The sequence below is a fragment of the Rana temporaria genome, chromosome 1, assembly GCF_905171775.1.
Source record: "Rana temporaria chromosome 1, aRanTem1.1, whole genome shotgun sequence".
In the NCBI taxonomy this organism is placed as follows: domain Eukaryota; kingdom Metazoa; phylum Chordata; class Amphibia; order Anura; family Ranidae; genus Rana; species Rana temporaria.
Genome location: NC_053489.1, coordinates 36,886,474 through 36,913,017, shown reverse-complemented (window position 1 = coordinate 36,913,017; position 26,544 = coordinate 36,886,474). Strand labels below are relative to the sequence as shown.

The 26,544-nt window shown below is 46.4% G+C and overlaps 1 protein-coding gene across 2 annotated transcripts in view; it reads right to left on the bottom strand.

Moving 5' to 3' along the window:
• Window positions 1–26,544, bottom strand: part of DYM (dymeclin) — a 546,263-nt gene that overhangs the window by 280,014 nt on the left and 239,705 nt on the right. For both annotated transcript variants that reach the window (XM_040336503.1, XM_040336511.1), the window contains exons 12-13: window positions 18,117–18,230; window positions 3,589–3,683 (exon numbers count right to left, since the gene is read on the bottom strand). In XM_040336503.1, coding sequence (XP_040192437.1) covers window positions 3,589–3,683; window positions 18,117–18,230 — 209 coding nt within the window. The remainder of the gene's footprint in view (window positions 1–3,588; window positions 3,684–18,116; window positions 18,231–26,544) is intronic.

The window sequence follows — 26,544 nt, the reverse complement described above, 5'->3', positions numbered from 1 at the left end:
TCTCAAGTCAGGTCAGCAGAGGTTCCCGTCTACCCCAATTTACCTTTCCAAGTCTCCCGCAGCACAGGTTCCCCCTCCTGCTGTGCTGTCATTGCAACTATCATTGATTGCTACAACCGCTAGAACTGTGATGGGAACTCTGATGTAAGCTGGGATTCTAAAGAGGCCCTAATATAAGGGGGGATTCTGATGGGGCCATTATCCGAGGGGGGATTCTGATGGGGCCATTATCCGAGGGGGGATTCTGATGAGGCCATTATCCGAGGGGAGATTCTGATGGGGCCATTATCCGAGGGGGGATTCTGATGGGGCCATTATCCGTGGGGGGATTCTGATGGGGCCATTATCCGAGGGGGGATTCTGATGGGGCCATTATCCGTGGGGGGATTCTGATGGGGCCATTATCCGTGGGGGGATTCTGATGGGGCCATTATCCGTGGGGGGATTCTGATGGGGCCATTATCCGAGGGGGGATTCTGATGGGGCCATTATCCGAGGGGGGATTCTGATGGGGCCATTATCCGAGGGGGGGTTCTGATGGGGCCATTATCCGAGGGGGGATTCTGATGGGGCCATTATCCGAGGGGGGATTCTGATGGGGCCATTATCCGAGGGGGGATTCTGATGGGGCCATTATCCGAGGGGGGATTCTGATGGGGCCATTATCCGAGGGGGGATTCTGATGGGGCCATTATCCAAGGGGGGATTCTGATGGGGTATACACAACGCAACAATATTAGTTTCATGATATTGAGTATTTTTATTTTTCATGATTCTTAAATGCAGTTGTTCAAATTTGGTATTTGGTATTTATTTATTTTTTTGCATTAAAAGAGAAGCTTGGGTTTGTTTGTTTTTTTGCTGGTCATACTTGCCTCGGTGGATGCAGCATCAGACTGATGCTGCATCTGTCCCCCGGTATCTCTGCACTGAGGACCGAGCTACCGAACCCCCCGCCGATGGCTCGGTTCTCACTCCTTACACAGTCACCATCGCTTCTGCTCTACTTCTCCATGCTCATTAAAGCTCTGAGCTGTGGAGGGGCGGGGAGCAGCCATCTGAGCGGCTCGCTGAGACACTGAGACTGCCATAAATCAAGGCAGCTGGCGGATGCAGACTTGGAAGTCAGAATGACGTGGTACCTCATCTGATGGCAGTTACATTAGCGGAGAGCGGACTTCAGATCGCTCTCCGCTGAAAATGGGTCACAGAAGTGCAAAACGAATTGCACTTTGATGATCCAGAGGAGAAGCCCAGCCTAAAAACCTCAGGCTGGACTTCTCCTTTAAACACAGTTTTTATATATTCACATCATATTGTAAGGAGGGATTCTGATGGGGGCCCTGATGTAAGGGGGTGGGAACTATGATATAATAGGGGGCTCTAATGTAAGGGGGGATTCTGATGGCGGCCCTGATGTAAGGGGGTAGGAACTATGATATAATAGGGGGCTCTAATGTAAGGGGGGATTCTGATGGGGGCTCTGATATATAAAAGAGACTGCGATAGGGGAGGCACAGACTATTTTTGCTTGACTTTAAGTAATGGTTTAAGTTTATTTGGAAATTCTTTCCTTTTTTTTTACTTAGTACTTTTCTGATGTTCTGAATCATATTAAGCCGTTTACAAAAAGGCAAATGTTATTAATTTGTTTATAAAACCGTTTTATTTTCTTCTGCCTGTGAAGGTTTGTAAAATATACGATGCGGTTCTCGTACTGCAACTTTAGAGACTCCTGATGAAGCGTGTAGAAACTCACCGCTACTGGCAGAAAAAAAAAAGAGCTGTATACATCCTGAAAAAGCAAAGCATTCTAAGCCCTAACTAGAATTCATTTTTAAATAATTCTAAAGGGATGCAGACTCTGCAACTTTTCTCATCGGAACACAGAATGAATGTGGATAATAAAGAACCAGACCCTCCCATTCAGAATCAGTACCAAAAAACATATTGAGACGCACATTAACTTCTTCAGAGCGGAGAAAGGTGGGGACTCTGCAATAAAATTGTTAAGAATCCTTACAATGTTCATTGATCACCCAGAGGAGTTTTTTTCTCAACACAAGTGGAGTTGCTCTTAAAGGGGTTGTAAAGGATTTTTTTCCCCCCTAAATAGCTTCCCTTACCTTAGTGCAGTCCTCCTTCACTTACCTCATCCTTCCATTTTGCTTTTAAATGTCCTTATTTCTTCTGAGAAATCCTCACTTCCTGTTCTTCTGTCTGTAACTCCACACAGTAATGCGAGGCTTTCTCCCTGGTGTGGAGAAAGCCTCTTGAGGGGGGAGGGGACGAGCAGGCAAGTCAGGACACTCTCTACTTTGCAGATAGAGAAAGGAGCTGTGTGTTAGTGGGCGTCCTGACACTCCTGCGCGCCCCCTCCCCCCTCACGAGGCTTTCTCCACACCAAGGAGAAAGCCTAGCATTACGGTGTGGAGTTACAGACAGAAAAACAGGAAGTGAGGATTTCTCAGAAGAAATAAGGACATTTAAAAGCAAAATGGAAGGATGAGGTAAGTGAATGAGGACTGCACAAAGGTAAAGGAAGCTATTTAGGAAAAAAAAAATCCTTTACAACACCTTTAAATTATGACGTGCAAAATAAAAATAGCGAAGCAGCTACAAATCTTATTGAATCCTTCCATAATGGTATGGCAGGCATGGCAACATCACATGACAGGCAAAGCAACATTTGTAAACAGTAAAGATGTGATAAATGATTGTGTTCTAAGAACTGAAGTTGCTTCCCTCACAGACACCAATAATATTCAAGCCTGTCTGGTGGCTGTGGGCAAATGAGTGTCCAGTGAAACTTTTCTTTTGAGGGGTTGTAAAGGTTTGTTTTTTATTCTCTAAATAGGTTCCTTTAAGCTAGAGCATTGTTGGTTCACTTATATTTTCCTTCGATTTCCCTTGTAATTTTTTTTTTTCTTTGTATGAATTTCTAACTTCCTGTTCCTCAGTAAGCTTGCCCCCATCATCCGAGCTTACAGCTTACGGAGGAGGAACAGGAAGTGAGAAATTCAGACAAAAAAACAAACAAAGAAAAAAAACATTTAAAATTGTTTACTTCCTGTTCCTCCTCAGTAAGCTGTTCTGGCTGACTAACCCCCAGCCAGAACGACTCGAATGATGGGGGTAAGTTTACAGAGGAGAAACAGGAAGTGAGAAATTCGAACAAAGAAAAAAAAAACATTTAGAAGGGAAATCAAAGGAAAGGATAAGTAAACCAACAATGCACTAGCTTAAAGGAACCTATTTAGAAAATTAAAAAAACCTTTACAACCCCTTTAACCTCTGTGTGGTGGAAAAGAGGGTGTGCTTTAATGCCCATATGCCGCACATTTGTGTCTATGGGCAATAGACGTTTCTGTGCCGAAAGCAAGTTTACTGAACAGCTCTCCATCTGCACCAATGATTGGAAACCAGTGGTATGGACTTCAGATCATGCGACCATGAAATCACTGTGGTCACATGATCAGGCAGATCTTCCCGCCCCCTGGCGTAATAGCCCAGTTACAGGGATGTCAAGGGTGGGCGGAGAGGGGTTAATAACCCCGCTTCAAATGATTTACTGTCTCTTTCAGTTACCTGATGATCCTCTGCGCAGCATACTGGTGGAGGGAGCGGAACTGAGCAGACATGTTGGCCAGAGCTGCCAAGCAGTTGGTGTGAAGGTACTTGTCCTGTAAAAGTGAAAAAATATATCTTTATTATTCATACCGACCATGCATCACCTCCGTCACAGCTCACTGAACATTAACAATAACTTTGTTCAAAGTCAGACTCCTGAGTTGTCAAAAAAAAAAGAAGCAATTAACCCAAAACCAAATTTTATTTTGAACCGCAGCTTAGATGTGGGGTCTGCATTAGTTTTCTCTTCTTTGGCTTCTTCCCTCGGTTTTCACCTGGGGATCTGACCAGTAACACCCTTCCAGTATTAGTGAGACACAACTTTGGAGGAATAAGAACAGGAGGGACAGCAGACAGCAGCATTGTCAGTCTGGGGGGAGGGGAGTGTTAACTGTAGTCAGGCCCGTCGCTAGAGGACAGGCAAAACAAACAATTGCTTGGGGCCCCAAGCTGGCCTGGGCCCCCCAACTTCCCCTTCCCAGGCTGTAGCGTGGCCAAGCTCCTCTTCCTTCCACCTAGAGTCCTGTCAGTCTGACCGGGTACCGCACGTGGTACAGGAGATTCAGTTTCCTGTTCCTGGCCGGAATGACAGGAAGTGCACACTGAGTGCTCACTTCCTTTCAGTCCGGCCGGGAAGACAGGAAACTGAATCTCCTGTACCACGCGCGGTACCCGGCACTATCTGATAGGGGACTGGGGAAGAGGCGCTCGGCCAGGCTACAGCGGTAGCCTACAGGGAAGAACAAGAGGTAAGAATAGAAAAAAAAATTGTGTATCGTTTACGTAGGCTTTGCATGCGGGGGGGGGGGGGGTGGTTGGGGCCCCAAATTGGTTGGGGCCCCCAAATTCCTTCAAACAGCCCTGACTGTAGTCGTAGCTCAAACTTTATAATAAGCTCCAGCAATCACTTTTATTTTTCCTTTGGGGATAAAGGTTTTACATGAATAAATCAAAGCTGATCATTTGAATAACCCCTGCCAGTGTTAAATGGTTTGTCTCTTCCATATAAGTGGATACATTCTGCTGGAGAGTTTGTGCTTGTGAAAAACAACAGCCTTGCTGGCTGGATCACCAGATGAAAATAGAAGAAGGCCTAAAAAAAAGTTGGTAAGCTGCAATAAAACTATGTTTGCTTTTTGGTTTAATGCGGCTTTAAGAACCAAATACAGATCAGAGTAGAGTAATACGTAGAGTGTTCTGTGAAAATTGTAATCCTTTTTATTTTTTTTCACCACACTCAAAGTATATGAAATCCCAATCACTAAAATCTCAATCCAAAACACGTTAATGTCATTTCATAAGTCATTTTAAACATTTTTAAATCTGCAGCAATCATTGACAGGCCTTATCCCATCATAGAGGACCTTGATCAGGTACTCCTTGTTATAAGGTGACAACAATGTCTTCCAATAGAGCTCCTGTGTTGTCACCCTTTCACGTGGGATTCTATGCAGACATTGTTCACTGTTGTCATCCTGAGATAAGCCACCCTGAGGCAGGACATGCAGCCATCACTGGAGTGCATGTAGAGAGAAAGTGACTGAAAAGTATCTAAAGGAGATCAGCAGCACTGAGATGCAACAAAGGATAAAGAAAAGGTGAAAACAAGCATTTTATCAAAATAAAAGCAAAAAGACAACCGTTTAAGATACACAGTGACTCAGCAAACTAAATGTCATTCACTTAGGATTATTTTAAATGGAATGAAACAAATCAGTTGACGTCAAAGTGCTTGTAAAGGTAGACTTTTTTTTTTAATCATCATGCGTTCTAAAATACCCTCAATGTGCAGCCCCCACTAAGGCTATTTTCAGGCGCTTTAGCACTAAAAAATAGCGCCTGTAAAGTGCCTGGAAACTGCCTCCCATGCTTTCACACTGGGCTTGCGGGACGGGAAAAAAAGTCCTGCAAGCAGCATCTTTGGGGCGGTGTAGGAGCGCTGTATACAGCACTCCTACACAGCCCTTGCCCATTGGAATGAATAGGCAGGACTTCGGAAAGCGCCGCAACAAGGGCGGTTTTAACCCTTTCGTCGGCCACCAGCGGGGATTAAAAGGGCACCTAAAATGACAATAAATTGCCGCTAAACAAGCACCACTTTACCGTCAAACGCGGCTACAGTATGAAAGTAACCTAATACTTACCCAAGCCAGATTTTGATCTACCATTGTGCACGAGAGCCTCAGCTCTCCCTTCTCATTAGCAGCATTGGCTCCTGCCGATGTCAATCACAGCCATTGAGGAGGGAGCAGGGGGCGGGGCAGAGCCATGATTTGTATGTCTTATGGCCATACAGGGCCAGCTCTGGAGTAAGTGCGCAAGAGTGCCCCTAATGCAAATAGCTTCTGGGGGCACTCAGAAAGGGGAAGAGGCTGGGAGCGCCAGCGGGGACCCCGAGAAAAGGAGGCTGCTCCGTGCAAAACCATCACACAGAGCAGGTAAGTATAGGTTATGTTTATTTTAACAAAAAAAAAAAAAACACTTCAACATGTATTTCATTATTTTCTTCATAGTAAAAGAACTGACATTCCTAGTGACATAGGGCCAGATTCACGTAGGGGAGCGGCGACGTAATGTATCGTAGATACGTTACACCGCCGCAAGTTTTCATCGCAAGTGCCTGATTCACAGAGCACTTGCGATGAAAACTACGCCGGCGGCCTCCGGCGCAAGGCGGGCCAATTCAAATGGGCGTGTGCCATTTAAATTAGGCGCGCTCCCGCGCCGGACCTATTGCGCATGCTCAGTTGCGCAATTCCCGTTGTGCTTTGCGCGCCGTGACGTAATTTTTTCGAACGGCGACGCGCGTAGCGTAATTCCGTATTCCCGGACGGCTTACGCAAACGACGTTCATTTTTAAATTTCGACGCGGGAACGACGGCCATACTTTAGACAGCAATACGTTTGCTGACTAAAGTTAGGGCACCTAAAACGACGACTAACTTTGCGACGGGAAACTAGACTAACGGCGACATAGCGAACGCGAAAATCCGTTGTGGATCCGCCGTAACTCCTAATTTGCATACCCGACGCTGGTTTACGACGCAAACTCCCCCCAGCGGCGGCCGCGGTACTGCATCCTAAGATCCGACAGTGTAAAACAATTACACCTGTCGGATCTTAGGGATATCTATGCGTAACTGATTCTATGAATCAGTCGCATAGATAGAAACAGAGATACGACGGCGTATCCCTTTTGTGAATCTGGCCCAGAGTACTTAGTCCGTGTTCCTCATCAGCTGAAATCAGGGGAATGGAGGCCACTAGAAAGAGCGGCATGGAGATTCCTGAACAGACACACAGACGTTCTACACAGTTGGTGGAAATGATAACAAATGAGATGCAGAAAGCCCTCATCTTTTATTTACCAACGCCGGGAACCTACAAATGACCCCTCCGAGTATAATTTACTGGGCATAACCTGGTCACAGATTAGGTAATGTGGTCCCGTAGAAACTCAAGCTATTACAATTAATTTTCATTTGAGGAATTTAATCTGAAACCTGGAATCGGGCGCTAAGGATTTTACTTTTAATTAAATATGTGCGGAAAGTTGATGTCACTCCGAATACCGACTCCAGCGAGATGTTGGCTGCGACTGCTGGCATCGCCCGAAACTCCGAAACCCGAGCCTCTCGAAACGAGCAACCCGCATTAGTCACTGTGGAATATTTAGCACAACAACACGCATAAAACCCACATCACCAACTCTTCATAAAACACACTGATGGCTGTGGAGTGCAAGGCACAGTTTAAAAGGAATGTGTAGTCTTTGCTAATATTTTGTTTAGACCAAAAAGGTATCTTGCTCTAAAACTTCTGTGTATTAAAGTGAAACTCCAGGTATGTTTATATTGCATAGTTACAGTGTACCAGCTTGGAATAATGTAGGTATACCACCCATTTTAAACCCGCTGTGGAATTGGAGAATCAGTAGTGGGCACGGCTACCACAGCGGCTGCTGTCATCTTCCAGGTCCCATGCTAAGTGGCACAGTGAACACAGGGAATCGCTCATGTGGCGCTGCCGCCACTCACAAAAGTGCCTTGTAATTTTTTTTTAGTGAATGCAATGCATGCTCTGTTTGGAAGAAGAGGAGTGTTGGTGCAGTGACGTCACAATTTACCAACTTGTCTAATCAGAGCACTGCATGCATTTACTGGGAAAAAATGTAAATCAAAAATACAAAGCGTACTGTGAATGGCACCTGCGACGAGATGGCTACCCCCTGTTTTCACTATGCATAAAGGGAGACGCGTGTAACAGGACCCAGAAGACTGTGACAATCATTGTAATTGTGGCAAATAAAGGGATTTTTAATACAGCTTACCTGTAAAATCCTTTTCTTGGAGTACATCACGGGACCCAGAGCGGCATATTCATTACTATGTGGGTTATATGGAGTACCTTCAGGTGATGGACACTGGCAATCTCAAACAGGAAGTGCCCCTCCCTATATAACCCCCTCCCATAGGAGGAGTACCTCAGTTTTGTAGCAAGCAGTATGCCTCCCAAAATGGTCCCCATAGGAGGGGTGGGAGCTCTGTGTCCCGTGATGTACTCCAAGAAAAGGATTTTACAGGTAAGCTGTATTAAAAATCCCTTTTTCTTTCTCGTACATCACGGGACACAGAGCGGCATATTCATTACTATGTGGGATGTCCCAAAGCAATGCTTACAATGAGGGGAGGGAGACATCTTCCCAAGACAAAAGGATTTAATTTAGAGATATACTTAAATCATAATAAATCCAACTTAGTTGAGAAAAAAATAATTTTAAATTTTACTCAAAAGGGAGCCCCCGGAATCCGAGGGTCTCAAACTGCAGCCTGCAGCACTGCCTGCCCAAAGGCTGTATCAGTATTTCTTCTTACGTCCAACTGGTAGAACTTTGTAAACGTGTGGACAGAAGACCAGGTTGCCGCCTTGCAAACTTGAGCCACAGAGATCTGGTGGTGTGCTGCCCAGGAGGCGCCCATGGCCCTAGTAGAATGAGCCTTTAATGATAACGGAGGAGGCAACCCCTTCAAGCCGTAGGCCTGAGTGATTAACTGTTTAATCCACCTCGAGATGGTGGATTTTGCAGCTGCCTGCCCCTTTTTGGGCCCATCCGGTACAATGAACAACACATCTGTTTTCCGGATCTTCTCTGTAGCTTTAAGATAGGCCTTCATGGCCCTGACAATATCCAAGGTATGCAGCAACCCTTCCTTTTTGGAAGTAGGTTTAGGAAAGAAGGATGGTAATACCAAATCCTGGTTTAGATGAAAACTGGATATAACCTTCGGCAGGAAGGAAGGATGAGGGCGGAGAACCACCCTGTCCTTGTGTAGAATAAGATATGGCTCCTTGCAAGATAAGGCTGCCAACTCTGATACTCTTCTGGCGGACACTATGGCGACCAGAAACACCAACTTCCTTGTCAGTAAAACCAAAGGAATTTCAGCCAACGGCTCAAAAGGTTGTTTCTGTAAACTTGACAGAACAAGATTTAAATCCCACGGACAAAGTGGGGATTTAACTGGAGGATTAATACGTAAGACCCCTTGAATGAAGGTCTTAACTAGCGAGTGGGTGGCCAGCGGCCGCTGAAACCACACTGACAAAGCTGAAATCTGTCCCTTGATTGTGCTTAATGCCAGTCCTTTATCCACTCCTAGCTGGAGAAAACTTAATACTCTATCGATGGTAAATTTGCGAGAAAGCCATCGCTTGGACTCACACCAGCCTACATAGGCCTTCCAGACCCTGTAATAAATCACCCTAGAGACCGGTTTCCTGGCTCTGATTAGGGTAGAGATTACTTTCTGAGACAGACCTCTACCCCTGAGAATCAGGGATTCAGCTTCCAGGCCGTCAAATTTAGATGCCGTAAGGCAGGGTGGAGGATCAGACCTTGCGATAGCAGGTCTGGCCGTAGAGGAAGAGTCCAAGGGTCTCCCACTACCATCTTCAGGATTAGTGAATACCATGCCCTTCTGGGCCATGCTGGAGCTACCAGGATAACTGGTATGTGCTCCACCCTGATCCTGCGCAGCAGGCGGGGTAGTAACTGGAGCGGGGGAAATGCATAAAGAAGTTTGAACTGATGCCAAGGGCAAACTAACGCATCGGTTCCGCAGGCCCTGGGATCCCTTGTGCGGGACATGAACCTGTCTAGCTTCATGTTCAGTCTCGATGCCATGATATCCACGTCCGGCACTCCCCATTTCTGGCAGAGTGTCTGAAAGACCTGTGGATGCAGAGACCACTCCCCCGGCAACAGAGTCTGGATATAGAATATAGCCGATATGCAGGGCACATGGGCTTCTGCCCACAAGAAAATCAAGCTCACTTCTTTCTGAGCGGCTTGACTCTTGGTTCCCCCTTGGTGATTTATATATGCCACCGCCGTGGCATTGTCCGATTGTATTCTCACCGGGAACCCCTGTAGTTTGGACGTCCAAGCCCTGAGGGCTAGTCGAGCAGCTCTGAGCTCCAAGATATTGATGGGCAACTGCTTTTCTGCCGCTGCCCAAGTGCCCTGGCGAGTGCAACCATCCAAAATTGCTCCCCAGCCCATCAGGCTGGCGTCTGTGGTTACTATCTTCCAGGTCACAGGACTGAAAGTCTTTCCCTTCAGGAGATTCTGAGGGTTTAACCACCAAGATAGACTTTGCCACACTCTTAGTGAGAGTGGCAAAGGAATTTCTAAGGCCTGAGGCCTCTTGCTCCATGCTGACAGGATGGCTGCCTGCAGGATGCGAGTGTGGCTCTGAGCGTACGGAACCGCCTCGAATGTGGCCACCATCTTGCCTAGTAGTCGCATACATAGGCGAACAGTTGGCCTTTTCTTTCTTAGAACTAATTGTATTGGCTCCTTGATGGCCTTGACCTTTAATAGGGGTAGGAACACCTTTTGTTGTTCTGTATCCAATCTCATGCCGAGATATTCCAGCTGCCTTGTGGGCAGGAATGCTGACTTGTCTCGATTTAGGACCCAGCCGAACCTCTCGAGGTACTGAACCGTGAGGGCCACTGCTCGTTCCAGGCCAGGAGACGAGTGGTCTACAACCAAGAGGTCGTCCAGGTAAGCCAGGACCGTGACCCCTTTGGTCCTTAGATTGGCTAGGATTGGGGCTAGGACCTTTGTGAATACCCGGGGGGCCGTAGCCAACCCGAAGGGGAGCGCCACAAATTGGAAATGACGCTGAGCCACCGCGAAGCGTAGAAATACTTGATGTGGCTGAAAAATTGGCACATGAAGGTAAGCATCCTTTATGTCTATGGACGCCATGAAGTCGCCAGCTGACCGAATAGTTTCCATCCGGAATGAGCGGACCTTTAGGTACGCATTTACTCCCTTTAAGTCCAAGATTGGCCTGACATCGCCGTTGGGCTTTGGGATGATAAACAGGTTGGAGTAGAACCCCAATCCCTGTTCCCGGACTGGTACTTCTACTATCACCTTCTGGCATAGCAGATGATTCAATGCCGCCATCAATGCGGCTCTTTTCACAGGGTCGCCTGGTACTCTTGACTCCTGGTAATGAGGAGGAGGGAATTTTAGAAATTCTAGTTTGTAGCCCGTGGTCACGGAAGACCGTACCCAGCAGTCGGGAATGCTGGCCTCCCAAACCTCTGCAAAGAGACGCAGCCTTCCCCCCACCATCGTGGGTGGGGGCGCCCCTTCATAAGGCCGACTTGGGGGCTGGCTTCGCAGGCTTGCGGTACCACTGCTTCTTGCCCCCCGTGGCTTGGCCATGCGGCTTATTGTTAAATCCTGATCTTGCAGGAGGCCGTCGATACTGTCTGGTATTAGAGGGCCCCTGCCCCGGGGAGGGCTGGCGCTTAAATGCGGGCCCTCGGGCCTTCTTCTTGACTGGCAAGAGAGTGCTTTTGCCGCTTGATATAGTCTGAATATATCTATCCAGATCTTCTGCGAAGAGACGTCCTCCATGGAAGGGAAACCCTACCAGGAGTTTTTTGCACGGGGGCTCAGCCTCCCAATTCTTCAACCATAAGAGCCTTCTCATATGGATTAGAAATAAGTATAAACGTGACGCCTGCTGGATGGAGTCCTTGATAGCATCCACCGTAAAGCGTATAGCCCTGGGTATATCCGAAAATTCCTCTGCCTGTTGGGCAGGGATCAGTTTAAGCATTTGCTTAGTCTTATCTGATAATGCTTGGGCAACTCCAATAGCAGCCACAGCGGGCTGAACTATCGCCCCTGCTGAAGTAAAGGAGGCCTTAAGTAATGTTTCCAAGCGTTTATCAACCGGATCCTTAAACACCTGTAAGTTTTCTACAGGTCAAGTTAAAGATCTGTTCACACAGGAGATGGCTGCGTCCACCGCCGGGGGCGCCCACCTTTTGGAGAATTTCTCCTCCATAGGATATAAAACAGAGAATTTTTTAGGTGGTAAAAAGACTCTATCTGGCTTGATCCAATCCTGAAATATGACATCCTCGAGTAGAGGATGGACCGGAAAAACTGCGTTGCTTTGAGGCGCTCTTAATGAGCCTAAAGCTGAAACCGCCGATACTTGAGGTTCTGGTATGGGTAACTTAAATGCCTCATGGACCATGTCCGTTAAAGCTTGAACCCACAAACTTTCCCCTTGGGAGGTTGAACTAGACTCCTCAGTATCCGGATCCTCGATCTCTGAACCACCCTGGTCCAAAACGTCAGGATTATCCAATTCCCCTAGGGAAAGGATCTCTGAGTCTGAGGGTTCCTGCTCGGGTGACGGAGACCTAGTCCGCTTTCTACCCGATATAGCCTTAGCTATTCTTTTTGCCATTCTTTTCTCTAGTTCTCCTAAAGAAACAGCAAGCACCCTCTCAGTGACAAAGCCGGGGTTGGACTGAACTGGACCAGCCCCAGCACCAGATCCCCCAGGTCCCATCAGGGCGTGCCCTATGTCCTGTGGGGAGAGCAGCGGCATAGCCGTGTCTGAGCCCTCGGATTTTGCGGGGGAATCCCCACCCTTTGTACCCTCTGACCCAGAAGCCATGGTACAATACCGAGGTACACCTGCTATCACCCAGCCACAGACGTAGCTAAGGGGATCTGCCGGTTTCGGAACGATAGAGACTAACGCCCAAACTGAGAAGGGAGATCAGAAGTACTTTCCCTTTTTCTTCTTCTTTTTTTTTCTTTTTTTTTTTTTTTTTTTATATATCTTTTTTTTTTTTTTTTTTTGAAGAGGAAAAGAAAAATACTCTGTCTCCTAATAAGTATTGCCAATAGCCATCTGCTGAAAAAAAGGAAAAGGAAACCTATCTGTAGGTTTGACAGTCTATTCTTTAGAAAAAGACTGTAATCTTTCCTTCCGCCACTGGGTGTCCTCAGCGAGCTCCGCTCTGCGTCCTCCTCCTCTGTAACTCAGGAAGACACTGAGCTTTTGGCAGCTACTGGAAGGGCCTCCCCTTCCTATATGTAAATCGCCGCCCACAGGGATGCGCCCCCACCCCAGCCAATGGCGCGAAAAAACTTTCATATCTCGGGCACGCGCGCGCGCCCGTCGGCGGGGGCCATCGCACATGGAGGAGGACGGAGCGGCGCAGCACCCAGGCAGGTAAGCCCTCAGGTAGGTCACAGACCTCCTCTTAGCATGGGAAACACGGCTCCTGTATTTCACAGAGATCCCACACCTAGCGCAGCAGACCCAGCTAAACAACACTTACCAGGGAGGACACCTATCACTGGGGGAAAGAGATTTGAATCATCCTGTCTCTGACCATAGACATAGTGATTCCTTGCCAATGCAGAGCATACCCAGGCATGACCCCCTGTGCACCTCCCTCCAGGGAATCTGCTAAGAACCAAGTTCCGCAGGCTCCCCAATACTTACCTGCTCCATGCCGCAGGACTTTTGCACAGCAAGAGGTCCAATCTTCCCCCATCTCCGTGGGTGGCGTCTAGACCTTCAGGCCCTGGGTTCCTATGAAGGAGCCACTGTCCTGGGCCCATATAGCACCCTTGCAAACAGGAGCTTTAGATGCCCAAGGTTCTAAGTCCTGGGCCCAGGGTCCAGCTCTCTAAAAAGAGAAGCGTTATGGGCAAACCCCATGGCTTTGGGGTCCGGATACTGTCCACTTTAGCACTGAGGCCGTTGGACAGATCCAGTTAGCCTGCCTTGATCCCAAGGATGTGGAGGCAAAGCTAAACCATGACCAACACCTAAGACACTGGCGAAAAAACTGAGGTACTCCTCCTATGGGAGGGGGTTATATAGGGAGGGGCACTTCCTGTTTGAGATTGCCAGTGTCCATCACCTGAAGGTACTCCATATAACCCACATAGTAATGAATATGCCGCTCTGTGTCCCGTGATGTACGAGAAAGAAACTGTCTTTTGAGCCCTGTGCCAAGCGGCTGCCCTTCTGCATAGTGTTCATCACTGCTGCCTTACACCAAACACCTTGTATTTTTCTTCAACTAATGCATAGGTACATAGTCAGGTTGAAAAAGACACAAGTCCATCCAGTAGTTCAATCCCATAAGCACAATCCTATACCCACAAATGAACCAGAGAAAATAAAAAAACATAGCATGAACCAATTTGCTCCAGCAGGGGGAAAAATCCTTCCTGATCCCCCAAGAAGCAATAGGATATTCCCTGGATCAACTTCACCTATAAATGTTAGTATTCAGCCATATTATTATGTACAATTAGGAAAGAATGCAAGGTGTTCAGTGACTTCATAACCTCCACCTCGCCCAATCTGAGTCCAGCTTCTATCAACTTAAAAATACAAGGCATTCTGGGAATGGTGCCCATGCCACCTGCGTTCACTATGCAGACGGGCAGCTGCTTGGCACAAGACCTGAAAGAATGCAGAGATCACTGTAGTAGCAGTGATTCTCCACTATCACAGTGGTCCCACAGATATAGAATCTGTATACTTATATTGGTCCAAGCTAGACCAATGTTGCTATGCAATAAAAATCCATACCGGGAGTTCAGCTCAAAGGCTGCATTCACACCTGAACGCGGCGTATTGTACCGCGACAAATTGCAGCGTTTTGTCCCGCGATTTGCCGCGACAAAATGCGTCGTTTTTAGCCTAAAATACGCCGGAGGGGTGATTAAACATTGTCGGCTATGCCGAACGCCGAAGCCGCCTGAAAAAAAGGGTCCGGGACTTGTTTGGCATTCGGCGTGGAGATGTGAACCATCTCCATAGCCGACAATGTTAAATCACCCCTCCAGCGTATTTCAGGCTGCAATAGCGTCGGGCGTTGGGCGTAAAAACGCCTAGGTATGAATGGAGCCTAAAACTAAAATGCAAACATGAAAACTCATTTAAAAAAAATGTATACAGTATTGCTCATTAGACACAAAGGATAAAAATGCACTTAGTGAGCATAACATGCTTTTGAAAGACAGATCAATTATAACCTAGTAAAAGTAGCAGTGACATCACTGTGCTGTGCATTGACTGAGCAGAGAGCAGAGCTGTGGGAGGGACCCAGCAGGTCCCACCCACTACAGGCTGCCTGCAGAAAACTACAGGAACAGGAGGAGACGAGACAACCCGCCCAGGGCATGATGGGGTGGTGATGACAAAAGGGGTGGGGGCCTTCGGATGGCTCTGCCCCATGGCTATATAAGTACTGGCACACGGCGGACCCAAAATTACAGCGGGAGATAGAACTGGAGGATAAAGACATCAACGGAGGGAGAAGAAATCGGAATTAGAGACGCTGGAGCGGCTTTAATAAATTACCTTGTCAAAAACCTATGTACGGTTTATATTTTTCGCACTTTTTTTGGGGTGAATGGGTAGGGGTACAATGTACCCCAAACTCATTCACATAGGGTGGGGGCAATCAGGATCTGGGGGCCCCCTTGTTAAAGAGAGCTTCCAGATTCCAATAAGCCCCCCCAACCACAGACCCCGACCCTCAACAACCACCGGCCAGGGTTTTCGGGAAGAGGCCCATCAACGTTGGAAAACATGCACCCTTGCTCATCCCTCCCCCTTTCCTGACCTGCCGGGCTGTGTATTTGGATAAGGGTCTGGTATGGATTCAGAGGGGGGACCCCACACCAATTTTCTTGGGGGTTTCCCTTCAGGATCCTTAATGCACAAGCCGCACCGCAAGTCAGATCATGATTATCTGACTTGAGGTGTGACTTCTATTCAAATCAATGGACTCTCATAGGGAACCATTGATTTTGAATAGAGGCAGAGAAAAGCTAGCGTGGCTAAACGTGCATTAACACCATTGCGTAGAGCTACTAAAAGCAAGTTTTTACAGTTGCTTTCTCCTGGCGTTAGTAGTGGCTTTGCAGCTAATTTTTTCTAATGCTCTGTGTGCATGAGGCCTAAAACGTAATAAAAAGTTGAGGCTTTCTATTAAGCAGAGTTATGCCTTTAACCACTTGCTTACTGGGCACATATACCCCCCCTCCTGCCCAGGTGAAATTTCAGCTTCCGGCACTGCGTCGCTTTAACTGACATTTGCGCGGTCGTGCGACGTGGCTCCCAAACAAAATGGACGTCCTTTTTTCCCCACAAGTAGAGCTTTCTTTTGGTGGTATTTGATCACCTCTGCGGTTTTTATTTTTTGCGCTATAAACAAAAAAATAGCAATTTTGAAAAAAAAATATCAATATTTTTTACTTGTTGCTATAATAAATGGCCCAGTAAAAAAAAAAAAAAAAAAAACGCAATAAGCGACTGGTTTGCGCAAAAGTTATAGCGCCTACAAAATAGGGGACAGAATTATTATTTTTTTTTACTAGTAATGGCGGCGATCTGTGATTTTTATTGGGACTGCGACATTATGGCGGACACATCGGACACTTTTGGCACCATTCACATTTATACTGCAATCAGTGCTATAAATATGCACTAATTACTGTATAAATGTGACTGGCAGGGAAGGGGTTAACACTAGAGGGTGAGGAAGGGGTTAAATGTGTACCCTGGATAGTGTTTCTAACTGTGGGGGAAGGGGACTGACTGGGGGAGGTGACCGATCTGTGTCCCTATGTACAAGGGACACAGATCGGTCTCCTCTCTCCCTGACAGGACGTGGATCTGTGTGTTTACACACACAGATCCACGTCCTTGTCTGTGTAACCGCCGATCGCGGGTGCCTGGCGGACATCGCGGCCTCCAGGCACGCGCATTGGCATCTCAGTGATGCAGCGGGCGCACGGCCCCCTAGTAGCTCGAGGCCGTATATAGACGGCCTCCCGGCAATTGGCATCCAAACTGCGGGCCGTACAAAGTCGTACGGCCAGCAGGAAGTGGTTAAGTAGATCCACACCCTAACTGGATAACATTATATTTGCTAATGCACTTGTGTATCAAGCTGGCATCTATTTACATAAAAATATTGGTTTCCCATTTTTTTTTTCTCCATGTTATTTTGCATCTCAGCACTGCTAATCCCCACTAGCTTCTTTCAGCCATTTCCTGTCTTCCTGTGCGTTTGCTCCATCAGCATCTGGACATCAATGCTCCGCACTGGAATGGAGTGACAGTAGTGAACCATACCTGAGCAACGAGTGTCTGCACAGCTTGTCTGTAGTCTCCACTGGCGCCCATCTGACATGGTGAAATTCAGGAGCATTTTTGGGAGACAGTTGTCACCATTTAACAGGAAGTATATGAACAAATTTCTATAGAAGGATCAGCAGGTATTATTTCAACAAAAGATGCAGTTTAAAAAAAAACGACGTTTTTCAAACTTCATTTTAAAAACCGAGGTTGCCTACACACACCATCGTTTTTTCAAAATGCTCTAGCAAAGCGCGGTTAAATTCAGCACGTACGGCGGCACTCTGTTCCATTCAAGCTCGCGTCATAACTTGCTTCTGAGCATGCGCGGGTTTAAAAACGTCATTTTAAACATTGTTTTAGCCTACACACGATCATTTTTTATGACACAAAAAACGACGTTTTGAAAAACGACATAAAAAATTGAAGCATGCTCGAATTTTTTTTTTGCCGTTTTTCAGAAGACATAAAGCGACGTTTTCCACACACACGGTCATTTTAAATGACGTTTTTAAAAATGTTGTTTTTTTTCATCACAAAAAACGACCGTGTGATGGGGGCTCTGTAGCTTATGCATGCATTTGCAAATGTGTGCAGACTAAACCCCGTTTTTAACACATACTACTAGATAAGAACATTTGGTTGTTTGCAGGCTGGCCGGTGAGTTGAGCAGGGAATTCCTCTGGTTTTGCTTTGCATGCGCTTCCCTTCCATGTGCTCCTTGCTGCAAAGGTCAGTTATAGGTGAGGGCAATGGCCATTTGTTTGTACTGCATTATAGTTAAACTGTTTCTTTAGCCTATTTAGGCAAAGCACAGATTTACTGTAAGCATTTTTTAAGTATTTTTTATAATTCTATAGTTGTGATGATGGGGAAAAAGAAAAAAAAAAGTCAAGTTTCCCCACATTCATTGAGCCTGCGGCAGGCTGTGGAATGCAAATAAAAAAAAAATAGATTATTCTCGTAGTTCTTCAACATACTCACCCTGGTGCGGGTCATGTTGTACTGAATGGTTCGGATCACTACTAAAATGAGTAGACTGCCCAGAGAGATCTCAGTGAGTACACGTTCAGAGTACCAGGTGATGTTCTTTAGTATCTGCAGGTAAAAGACATCATCATTATCTAGAATTACATGATATAATTAATATATAATTTACAACACAACAGTAGAACCTGTGGTTCCGAAGCAGGAAAATATGGCCAAATATCCTGATAAATGACCCCAGGAAACCTATGTATATATTACACCTGGTTGATGCCCCTTAGAAGCTGGCAATCACTGAAGTAGATACCACTTTTCCAGTCATTCCCACTGGCTTCCCGGTCCCATGCTAAACGACTGTTCTGATGCATTTTGAATACAGGAGGTAAGCGGCTCACCACAGGCGCCATCAATTGGGCTCGGCAGAGAGGTGGGACCAAGCGGGACCAATGTAGCTATGGAAAAATAGACCATACATGAAATGTATCTGGACAGCACTGATATTAAGATTTGTGATTAACCTCTCCAAACTAGAGCTGAATTCTGACATTCCTCTACTACAGGGCCAGTTTATTGTCCTTCAGACTTTAGGAGGGCCGTATTGTGGCCAGTGGGGACAGAAAATATCCCAGGCCCAACATCAGTGAGAATAAATATGGCCTTAAAGGTTGGTGGTCAGTAGGAGGAGTAGTGCCCCTATTAGTAGGAGGAATAGTATCCCATCATTGGTATCAGTGGAAAAAATAGTGCCCCCTTGTTAGTGTCAGTGGAAGAAATAGTGCCCCCTTGTTGGTGTCAGTGGAAAGAATAGTGCCCCAAGGGCCGGATAAAGGCTAGCAAAGGGCCACATCTGGCCCTCGGGCCGCAAGTTGGAGACCCCTGCTCTACTACATGTAAAAAAAAAAATACTTAGAACCTCCGAACATTATATATATTTTTTAAGCAAAGGCCATAGAGAATAAAATGGGGTATTGCAATTTATGCCACACAAAATTTGCGCAGCAGTTTTTCTAACAAAATTAAAGTGATTTTAAAGGCTCGTTATTTTTATTTATTTTTTAAATAACACACATTATACTTACCTTCTTACTGTAGTTTATTTATTTATTTTTTATTTTAATTTATTTTTAATTTTAAAGTGTATTTTGTGCGTGTACTCGAGAGAGGAGCCAGACTGCAAGAGTTGGGAGTAGGCAAACATGTTATACTTGCCTCCAGTGTGCAGCTCGTTTTGCACAGAGTGGCCCCGAACCACATCTTCTGGGATCCCTCGGCGGCTGTCTGGGCTCCCCTTCCGCAAGGACTCAACACCTTTATGCGAGCAAGCTCGCATGGTGTTGAGTTCTTGTGGGCGCGCTCCTGTGATACAGCCATAGCTGCCGACTGTATCACTCAGCCCCGCCCCTGGCGCGCCGCGTCATTGGATGTGATTGACAGCAGCGCGAGCCAATGGCTACGCTTCTTTCAATCAACCAATGATTGAGCGGGGAAGACGGCCAAGAAGACTGCCTGTTCATGGCGCGGGACTTTCGAGGGGAGAGGTAAATAAAACGGGGGGTTCAGGGGGGCCTCTAATCCGCAGATTATTTTTCACCTTAATGCATAGAATGCATTAAGGTGAAAAAACTTTTACGGTAAATACATGTGTATGCAGAACAAGTTCACAGCCCTTCGGACCAAAATCCACTGAAAAGTCGGCTGGAAGTCCCATCGTGTGTACGAGGCTTTAAAGCGAAGGTTCACCCTAAATTTTTTTTTTTTTATGTACCATCCCATCCAGCATACTTGCGTCAGCTATAGTATGTTTTTTTTTTTGCCGCTGTATTTACTGTTTAATTGTCCAGTTTCGTTTCAGACTCCGGCAGGGAAATAGGCGTTTCCTATGAAGAGGGGAACATGATTGACGTCCGGCTATGGCGCGTCACGCGTCCCGAAAATAGCCGAAATAGGACTCGGATATATACGGCGCCTGCGCAGTCAGCTCCTAGTCTGTGCGCAGGCGCCGTATAGCGCCGTGAAGAGCCGAGTCCTACTCCGGCTATTTTCGGAACGCGTGACGCGCCATAGCCGGACGTCAATCATGTTCCCCTCTTCATAGGAACGCCTACTCCCCGCGGGAGTCTGAAACGAAACTGAAGGATTAAACGGTAAATACAGCGAAAAAATAAAAAACATACTATAGCTGACGCAAGTATGCTGTATGGGATGGTTCATAGATGTTTTTTAGGGTGAACCTCCGCTTTTAGCGTTCGGTGAAAAACTGAGCTGTGTGTTGCAAATGAGGGATTGGCCACCAGCAGTGGGCTGCCCTTTGGACGTGCTCCTGCAGGTGGTGACATCAAACTCATCCGTCGTGAAGCTATGGCTGAATCCTTCAATGAACAAAAGAGAAAGGACTTTATCGTACGTCAGGAGGTTAGCTGGGGAAGGGGAGGTGAGAGAATGCTTGAAAATGGCTTTTAAACAATGGTACGCATGTAAACAGAAGAGCCTTTTACACTTTGTGAACAATAAATTTCATGAGTTAGCATAAGGCAATAAACATGACCTGATTCTCCCATCCAACATACCGTGTCAAACAGACGCAGATCAATATTATGGAAAACACATGGTAGATTGATCTAAATGAAACCAGTAATTCCCGTCTACCGCTTTTCACTCCATAGTAAAAGATCTCACGTTAAATCCAGAACATAAAGGCTGAATGACTTTAAAAGGATCATATTTATTTATTGTTCTGAAACATGAGTGAATAAGATCCAGCAGAAAATGTTGGCCAACGCTGGAGATGGAGCTGGAACGCTGCCCTCGCCTCTGGAGTCAAGATATCAAAACCGCAGGACACAAAGCCCAACACAGAGCAGAGAAGAGAGGGAGGAGGAGGAGAGCGCATGTAAAGTGGATGAGAACCATGTCGTCCAGCTAAATGGATTTTTACGTTTAATGCCGCAGCTTAAAGTGAAACTCCGCTATGGCTACCGTCTAACGTTTATAGCTAGCCTTAGGCAAGCCTTCCACACCATATGTGACAAGCAAAGGATTTGTATTCCTGTCCAGATATACAAATCTCTGCTGGCAAAAACCATCATATTTAAATTTCTCCCGACACATTCAGCTGCAGAAAGGAGCTTTGCTCTGTGTGTGGAAGCAACAACCTCTCTGTAGAGATCCAACATGCTAGAGCAGGGATATGTAATTAGCGGACCCCCAGCTGTTACAAAACTACAAGTCCCATCATGCCTCTGCCTCTGGGTGTCATGCTTGTGGCTGTCAGAGTCTTGCTATGCCTCATGGGACTTGTAGTTCTGCAACAGCTGGAGGTCCTCTAATTGCATATCCCTGTGCTAGAGCCAAGCAATCTGTACATAAAATATGTTGCAAAGAACTTTTTTAAGTTAATATCCCCCCCCCCCCCAACTTTCTCCCCTGCCCTATACGGCTTGGTAAATCCCAGGTTGAACCTACTTCTTGTGAGCCCAGGCTACTATGGACCCCCACCATTCATGGGGGATGTCATCATGCAGTTTGGTCTCAGTTCTCCAGGAGTGAGAAGGGCTTATATATCTTTATACGAGCGCCACCCACTTGGTCCAACAGAAAGTACTACCCACTGCTGCCAACAATGAAGAGAAGGGTCCTTGATATCAACATAATGGCCTGAAGACTGCAGAAAAAAAAGGCATGTAAAGAGTTTTATTAAAGGGGTTGTAAAGCTTCGTGAAAAAAACACCTTGCATTCTCGGGCCCCCCTGTTTTACTTACCGTACCTAAACCACAAAACTCCTGGGCTCATTCCTGCAATGGTTTCCCCCTGCTTGAGACGGCTCGTCATTGGAGATTGATAGCAGCGCAGCCATTGGCTCACGCTGCTGTCAATCACATCCAATGATTCGGTGCACCGGGGGGTGGGTTAGAGTGATACAGTCGTCGGCAATAGCCGCCGGCTGTATCACGGGAGCGCGCCCACAAGCTAACCCCCTTGGGAGAGAGCTTCCCACGAAGGGGGTTAGCGCTTGCGGGGAGGAGCCGAGACAGGTGCCGAGGGACCTCAGAAGACCAGGATCGGGGCCACTCTGTGCAAAACTGACTGCACAGTGGAGGCAAGTATAACATGTTTTTTTTTGTTTGTTTTTTAAAACACAAAGCCATACAACCCCTTTAAGTAAATAAATACAAGGGGGGCTTCAGGGAAGGATGAGGAATGGGGTTTTTGAAAGCTGGAATCCCATTTAAAGAGGAGTTCTACCCAAAAATGGAACTGCCACTTTTTGGATTCCTCCCCCCCTTCGGTGTCACATTTGGCACTTTTCAGGGGGGAGGAGATACCTGTGTAATACAGGTATTTGCTCCCACTTCCTGGCATAGATCATTGTTGTGATTGCGGTGACCTACGTCACGTCCGGCGCCTACACTGTCCTCCCCCGCTGTCTTCTGGGAAACACACTGGGAAGCATGCGCAGTAGGGAGCCGGGAATTGAAGCCGCAAGGCTTCACTTCCCGATTCCCTCACTGAGGATTGCGGTGGGGGTGTGTTGTCACATTCTGCTCCCCATCACAGAATGCTCCGGAAGTCGCGTTCCGTCGCCGCCATCTTGCTACACCCCACACTCCTGCACAGTAATGATAGAGTGTGAAGGGGGCAAGCGAACATCTTGTTACACCCACCAGAGTTTTACATTTCACACTTATTTTCGACACAAAACAGAGCTTATATGCTTAAATACAGTGTTTTTAAATCCGACGGACTGTTTAGATGTTAAATGTCAAAATCAGAGGTGTTTTGTCACATGAGCAAACATGTAAGGTCATCAGGTTTGCTGCTGCTTTCAACATTTAACATTTAAACAGTCCGTCGGATTTCCAAATACTGTCTTTAAGCATATAAGCTCCGTTTTGTGTTGAAAATAAGTCTCAAATCTAAAACTCCGGTGGGTGTAACATGTCCGCTAGCCCCCTTCTCACTCTATCTTTACTGTCCAGGAGTGTGGGGTGTAGCAAGATGGCGGCGAAAAAACGTCACTTCCGTAGCATTCTGTGATAGGGAGCGGAATGTGGCACTGCAGGGGCAGCCGAGTGCCAAGCTATTGATCGGCTTCGGCTGCCGACATCGCGGGCACCCTGGACAGGTAAGTGTCCATTTATTAAAAGCCAGCAGCTGCAGTATTTGTAGCTGCTGGCTTAAAATATTTTTTTTTTTTTGGGCGGACCTCCGCTTTAAGTAGCCCTGTGCCTTCAGTAATGTGCGCTGTAGGCTCTTGGCTCCACAAACTGCTGCTTGTGCTCGTCTGGGTTGAATGACATTCAGCATGATACATGGGAGCTCAAAACATCATGGACAGACCCCCCCAGGGGGGCATCATCACATCGGCCTGGGCTGCTTCACAATAATGTGCTTGCACATCAGTACAAAAAGGAAGGAGGAAAACACCACACCAACTAGGAAAAAGGCATGAATGCAAAAAAAAAAAAAATTATAAAGCATAATCCAGGTCTGAAGGGATAAACAACCGCTATTTGATAAAATATGGAACCCCTGGCCCTCTTTATTTACAGGCACCGGATAATTAGAGGTGGTCTCCTTGGCGAGACGGCATTGGATTCCTGGATCTCTAGATAGACAATTCTTGTTCCTGTTGGTTTCTAAGGGTTACCACACTATGAACACAACCTCCCTGTGATGTCCACCCTCCCCCAGGTGACCCTGAGCCCACACTGAACTGTTATTCCCCTTCTCTTCTTTTCCTGCTTTTGCTTGTTTGAGACTTTCTTTCCAAGTTGTTTTTGATGATAATGCCGGGTCCTATATCTTGACCTCTGGTCCTATCGGAGATTTATCACAGTGTAGAACCTGTATACCTTTGAATTTACATTGTTTATATTTTTGATGGGATCACTCTGGGTTTGTACTCCTGGGGCTAGTCCCTTGCTCCTAGACAACTCTAGAACCTGTGGACTGTTCCTGGGTAGCTCCACGGTTGTGAGTACTACCTGATTAAGGCCCCTTTCCCACTTGTGCAACTTGCCCTGTGATTTGGGAATGCAAAGTCACATGACAAGTCGTACCCCATAATTTCCGGACGAGTACCATTCATATCCTCTTAACTTCAAGTGGCACCAACATCAAAGTAGCCCCTGTACTACTTTGGTCAGACTTTGATGCGAGTTGAGGTCTTTATGCCTCAAGTTTACACAGGCATTGCCTGAACTCGTGGCAAAATCGCGTCAAAATCGCGTCAAAATCAACTCCGCAAAATAGTGGTAAAAGCGAAGTCGCGGTAGTGTGAAAGGGGACTAAGATATGGGACCATACCGGTATCCCTCGAGTTTGACACTTCTGTATATTTTTATCGTTCTTGATAGGCTCAACAATGCAAAAATGTATACTAATTTGTATTCCTCAATTTTGGAAAACTAATAAAAACAAATGAAAAACAAGAAAAAAAAATGGTAAAAATGACAAAAATGTCAGGGTGGCTCCAAAGAGGGAAGAGCAGAAAAAGAAGTGGAAGTATGGGAGATGGGGTGCTTAACCTGGGGTGGGCTTTAAGTTACCGTATATACTCAAGTATAAGCCGAGGCACCTTATTTTACCACAAGAAAATGGGAAAACTTATTGACTTGAGTATAAGCCTAGAGTGTCCATCTGCATGCCTCACTGTGCCCATGCCTAGACTGATGTTTAACATGGGAGTCTATGGAAGGGGTGGCCGACTTTGGAAAATTGGTGCTCCCCGGCCGTAGGTCTCTCAGACAACAAACTTAGCACACTAGTAGAGGAATAATTGGGCTACATGTGTGCCACGTTCCGGATCCAGAGGACCTACGACCGGCCAGTACCGGGTCCCCAAAGTCACCGTAGAAATAACCGTTTAACATATGAGTCTATGGAAGGGGTGCCCGGCTTTGAAAAATCGGTGGTCCCCCGGACAACAAACTTTGCACACTTATAGAGGAAGAGTGGGGCTACATGTGTGCCAAGTCCAGGAGACCTATGGCCGGCCGGTACCGGGTCCTCAAAGCACGGGAGATCAGGCGCAAAAAGGTGACTCGAGTATAAGCCATGGGGGGCATTTTCAGCACAAAAAAAATTTGCTGAAAAACTCAGCTAATACTCGAGTATATACGGTAACCTCTGACTTTGTGCACCTTAATAAATGTTTTAATCCACTACAGTCTGGTGCCTCAGGAAACCTTTACTTCTTTCCGACCTGCTAGCAAAATGTCCCAATTCAGCAGAACTGAAATAATTATCTTCTGGTGAAAACCTAGATTTATTTCCCAAGCGGAGTGCTGATGCGTTGCGAGCCACATGCACTGGAAAAATAGAGCATGGCAAAAACATCAAGACAAGGCTGGCATTTTGGGATTAAATGGCAGAAATTACCAGGCAGGAAAAAGGAAAATGAGCTGGGATCAATGAACTTAGCCAATTTATTATGTTGGTCCTAAGGGCAGAGCTTCAATAAGAGCTGTTTATAGAACACGAGTACCTTATTACACGATCGCATGAACGCCAGTGTGTGTGGGCGGCCCTTGTCTGATACAACAATGATGCTGCCCATTCATATTTCAGGTTGAGTAATTTGGACTCACTGGTGAGATCTCCCTGTAGGACCACCAAGCTTTCCAGTGACACAATTAAGATGACAAGAAAAGGATTCCCACTTCCCTGTCCATAAACAAAGAATCCAGTTGTGAGAGTAAAGCCTCGTACACACAATTGGATTTTCCGTAGACAAAGTGTAGGACTTTTGTCCTAAGGGCGTTGGCCAGGAACTTGTATTGCACACAAACGTCAACAAATTGTTGGCCAACAAACACAAAACTATGTGGTTTTTCAGCTCTTTAGCGCCACCCTTTGGGCAACTTCTGCCAATGTTGTGTTATGGTTAGCATTGCCTCCGAGCATGCTTGTTTGTACTTTTTTTTTTTTTTTTTCTGAAGGTCTTCTGACCACACGATCGGATAATCCAACAGCACACATCTGTTGTCGGAAAATGCTATCCAACATTTGTCGAAAAATCCGACAATTGTCCAATGGAGCTTACAAACGGTCGGATTTTCAGACAAAAGCCTGCAATCACACAATTCCCGTCGGAAAATGCGATTGTGTGTACGAGGATTTAGACATTAATGATGGCTGCAGGAATGAGATGAAGCTGAGAACACACAGGACTCACTCAAGGGGTTCCCAAGGTAAAAGAAGAGTGATTTAGCTGACCAACAACCACCCCAAGATTAAAGCTGAACTCCGGGCAAACTGCTAGATGAACAGATAAAATACGCATATACAGGAACCGTTTTCACCTACCAAAGAATTTGGATTTCTGTCAATGCAGTCCTGAGATTTACACCGCTCTAGCACGCAGCAAAGTCCTGTCTGGCAGGGCAGAAGACTTGATTTTCTCTGCTGCGGTTTTGTAACATA